Source organism: Nicotiana sylvestris, chromosome 6, assembly GCF_000393655.2.
Source record: "Nicotiana sylvestris chromosome 6, ASM39365v2, whole genome shotgun sequence".
Lineage (NCBI taxonomy): Eukaryota > Viridiplantae > Streptophyta > Magnoliopsida > Solanales > Solanaceae > Nicotiana > Nicotiana sylvestris.
The window spans coordinates 46,449,769-46,454,035 of record NC_091062.1 but is presented as its reverse complement, the minus strand read 5'-3'; the positions used below and the strand labels follow the sequence as shown (position 1 = coordinate 46,454,035).

Genomic DNA, 4,267 nt, shown 5'->3' with positions numbered 1-4,267 from the left:
AGAAATGAATTTTTATTGCATGCATAAATGATAATAGGTTATGGGGAGGTTGTGAGTTAAACAGATAGCAATTGGGGTGTAAGATGATGAAAATCTCTCACAAAGGAGTCCTAAAATCACAATGCACACTTAGTGCTTGCTGCCAAATAGGCCACTCATGTCACAATTAGTAAATGCAGAAACAAGAGGGGAGACAGCAAAATTACAAAACACATAACTAGGAACAGGTGTGGAAATCTGTGAGGAAACTTGATCCAAAGACTAATAATATAGATGCAAGAGGAAGATTTCTGGAGCAAACAGAGGAGGATAAAGGAAAGACCCAAAATAACAGCCCAAATGAAGAACAATGGCAATTGGCCAGAGGGAAATCTGCATCAAAGAAGAATGTGGATAGGAGAAATGAGATTGGAGTCAATATAGGTAATGCCTTTAAAGCTTTGGTGGATACTGCACAAAAGATAACCCAAATGATAGAAAATCAAGATCAAGGCAGAGAGCTGCCTAGAGATAGGGGCAGGGGGTAATATGAATCCAAGATCCATAAAACAAAGAACATTATATTCTGGAATGTTAGAGGACTGAATAAGGGGTATAAACAAAAAGAACTAAAAAATTTTATTAGTGTAAACAAGGTGGTATTAATAGCTGTGTTAGAGAATAGAGTAAAGGAAGAGAAGGCAGAAGCTGTAATTAAGAAAGTGTTTAATAGCTGGAGGTGGATAGTAAAATATAATGTTGCTCCAAGTGGAAGAATATGGGTTGTATGGGACCAGACAAAGGTAGATTTTGGAAGATATGATATACAGAAGCAATACATAGCAGGGCAGGTAACAGAACTCCAGAATGGCAACAAATTTAACTTTGGAGCCATTTATGGTATGCACACTATTCAAGATAGGAAAGCATTATAGGAAGATATGGGAAAAGTCATAGCTGGTATTGATGGACTGTGGGTGTTAATGGGGGACTATAACACTATTTTATCTAGTGATGACAGGATACAAGGAACCCCAGTACAGGAGTTCGAAGTGAAAGATTTCAAAGAGTTCATTTGGGAGGCTGGACTAACTGAATTGAGAACAGTTGGAAGGAAATACACTTGGACAAATAATCATGTCCATAGTAAGATTGACAGAATACTTGTCAATGCTACATGGATCCAGATGTGGCCTATAATGGAGGGAAGGGTGATGCAACCTGGTTTTTCTGATCATTGCCCTATGAGCATAACAATTGATACTGAACAGAAGAATGGGAAGAGACCTTTCAAGTTTTTCAATTGCTTGACTCAACATAAAGAATTCGAGGAAACTGTACACAAATGTTGGACAAACAGGAGAGGTGGCACAACAATGAACAAAGTGTGGATGAAACTCAAGGACTTAAAGACTAAATTGAAGCAAATGAATAGTCAAGATCTCAGCAATACAGAGCAAAGAATATTGGTAGTAAGAGCTAAATTGGAAGGGATCCAGGAACAAATGGTTGGACCTGGAAATAGCAATGAAAGTGTAGCTCAAGAAAAAGAGGCAAAGATAGAGTTGGCTAAGTGGCTTGATATTGAGGAAATTATAATGAAGCAGAAATCAAGAATTAAATGGCTTAACCTAGGGGACTCAAATACAGCATATTTCCATGCATGTGTCAAGAACAGACAAGCAACTAATCATATTGGAAGATTGACAGATAGTGCAGGGCAACTACTTGTGAATGCTAATGATGTGGAAGTAGAGATACTCAAATTCTACAAGCAGCTACTTCGAACAGCAACAACTAAATTACCAGCAGTAAATACAGAAGTGATGCAGCAAGGCTACCGCCTAAGGAGACAACAAGTGAATTTAATACGACCAGCAACTGATGATGAAATCAAGCAAGCACTACAGGGGATTGATGACAGCAAAGCACCAGGATGTGATGGATACAATGCATTCTTCTTTAAGAAAACATGACATATTATAGGAAAGGAGGTGACTCAAGCTGTAATGGAGTTTTTTGAGGAATCAATAATATGCAAAGCAATCAATTGTACAACTATTACCTTAATCCCAAAAGTGAAGAACCCCAGTAATATCAAAGAATTTAGACCTATCTTATGTTGCACTGTGTTATATAAGATTATATCCAAGATACTAACATCTAGACTGCAGGAAGTCATGCCAGAATTAATCGACAATTGTCAAACAGCTTTTGTGCCAGAAAGATTGATCACAAAGAATATCATAATGAGCCATGAATTGGTTAAAGGTTATGGGAGGAAGAATATATAACCTAGGTGTATGATGAAGATTGACATGCAAAAGGCCTACGACTCTGTGGAATAGGTATTTGTTGAACAGGTGATGAGGCTATTGGGACTTCCAGAAAAGTATGTAAGGTGGGTAATGGTATGTATCAACACTGTTTCATATTCAGTTATTGTCAATGGAAAGCCAGCTAAACCATTTGAGGCAAGAAGAGGATTAAGACAGGGAGATCCCCTCTCACCATTGCTTTTTGTAATTGCAATGGACTACCTAAGTAGGCTAATGAAGCAGCTGGGAAACAACAAAGATTTTAGATTTCATCCAAGGTGTGCCAAAATGAAACTAATACAATTGGGATTTGCGGATGATTTGCTATTATTTTGCAAGGGAGATATACAGTTAGTCGTGGCATTACACAAGCAATTTCAGAAATTTTCTGTAGCTTCTGGATTAGTGGCAAACACAAGTAAGAGTAGTGTATATTTTGGAGGGGTAAAAAGCAGGACACAGCTGAAAATAATGGAAGTACTAGGATACACTAAAAGTGATCTACCTTTTAGATACCTTGGTGTTCCCTTAGTACAAAAAGATTGTCAGCAATTCAATGCGAGCCTTTAATTGATAAAATGCTTAATATGATTCAATGCTGGACAACTAAGTTTCTATCTTATGCAAGGAGAGCAACACTGATTAAAAGTGTGTTGGGAACAATTCAGAATTTTTGGGCTCAAGCATTCATTTTACCAAAGAAAATTATATAATTCATTGAGGCAATCTGCAGAAGGTTCTTATGGTCGAGCAGTGCTGAACCAATAAAGAAAGCTCTAATAGCTTGGGATAAACTGTGTGCACCTAAGGTAGCAGGGGGTTTAAATTTCACAAATATAGAACTATGGAATAAAGCTGCTATCTGCAAGTTGCTTTGGAATGTTTGCAAGATGAAAGAGAAGTTGTGTGTGCATACATATTACATTAAAAATAACAATATATGGGATACTGAACCAAAGAATGCTTCCTGGGTGATCCAGATAATATTCAAAGCTAAGGAACAATTTCAAGAGGCTGGATACTCAGAGAAAGATGTGAGGCACAGTGACAGTTTTTCTACAAGAAAGATGTACAAAGCACTACAAGGGGAATTTCAAAAGGTGACATGGAGAAGCTTAGTATGCAAAAACAAGGGAATGCCAAAGTGGATCTTTATCCTAAGATTAGCTATACAAGACAGACTAGCTACTAAAGAGAGACTTGCAAGATGGGGCTCAATAGATGAAACTTTGTGTACAATGTGCCACAGGAGCAATGAAACAGTGCAACATTTATTTTTTGATTATGATTACTCAAAAGAGATATGGCAAAAACTACTACACTGGAAAGGGGTCATGAGAAGGGGAAAGCAGTGGAAGGAAGAAGTTCAATGGGCAGAGAAGAAGGCAGCAGGAAAGAGTGCAGGAGCAGAGATTTACAGAATGGTCTTGGCTGCAGCAGTCTATCATATTTGGCAAGCTAGGAACAATACTATTTTCCAGAAGAAACAGACTAATGCACAGAGTATAGTGAAACTGATTATTCAGGAGGTTCATATAAGAGCTCAGAATTGTAAAAAACTGGATACTTATCTAAGCAATATGAATTGGTATCCAGTATGAGCTAAGTAATGAATACAGTAGGAGTATAAGAGTAGAGAAGTAATCTCATGCTGGGGCTCCATGTCCAGCAAAAGATGTCTGTAGTTGGATTTTGTAAGCTGTAAATATTTACTTGGTAATAAAATTCTTTAATTACCAAAAAAATGCTCAAATGAGCTAGAATCTTAATCATGTCTCTAATTCTTGGTTCAATTTGTAATTCTCATAAAATAGATTGAAGTTGCTAAGAGCCCCAAAATTTTGTAATAATTTAAGAAAAGCTCTATTGAGGTATGTATGGATAAAACCCCCTCTTATTAGAAATTGAGCTCCATTGGTGTATATTCAAATGTGGTAAGACTGAAATTGGATTGATGAATTGATCGTTAT

The 4,267-nt window shown here is 37.1% G+C and overlaps 1 protein-coding gene across 1 annotated transcript; it reads left to right on the top strand.

Annotated features, from left to right (window-relative positions):
- Window positions 1-1,988: 1,988 nt before the first annotated feature.
- Window positions 1,989-3,898, top strand: LOC138870561 (uncharacterized). The gene is made up of 3 exons (XM_070148380.1): window positions 1,989-2,243; window positions 2,343-2,575; window positions 3,031-3,898. Exons 1-3 carry the CDS (start codon window positions 1,989-1,991, stop codon window positions 3,896-3,898), a joined length of 1,356 nt encoding a protein of 451 aa, XP_070004481.1.
- Window positions 3,899-4,267: the final 369 nt, after the last annotated feature.

What these genes read in the sequence shown, in the direction of transcription:
- LOC138870561 (XM_070148380.1), top strand. Translation starts at nt 1,989, where the DNA reads ATGGAGTTTTTTGAGGAATCAATAATATGCAAAGCAATCAATTGTACA. An exon ending in TCATAATGAGCCATGAATTG is followed by an intron (nt 2,244 to 2,342) that starts GTTAAAGGTTAT and finishes TTTGTTGAACAG; the next exon opens with GTGATGAGGCTATTGGGACT. An exon ending in GATTTTAGATTTCATCCAAG is followed by an intron (nt 2,576 to 3,030) that starts GTGTGCCAAAAT and finishes GGCAATCTGCAG; the next exon opens with AAGGTTCTTATGGTCGAGCA.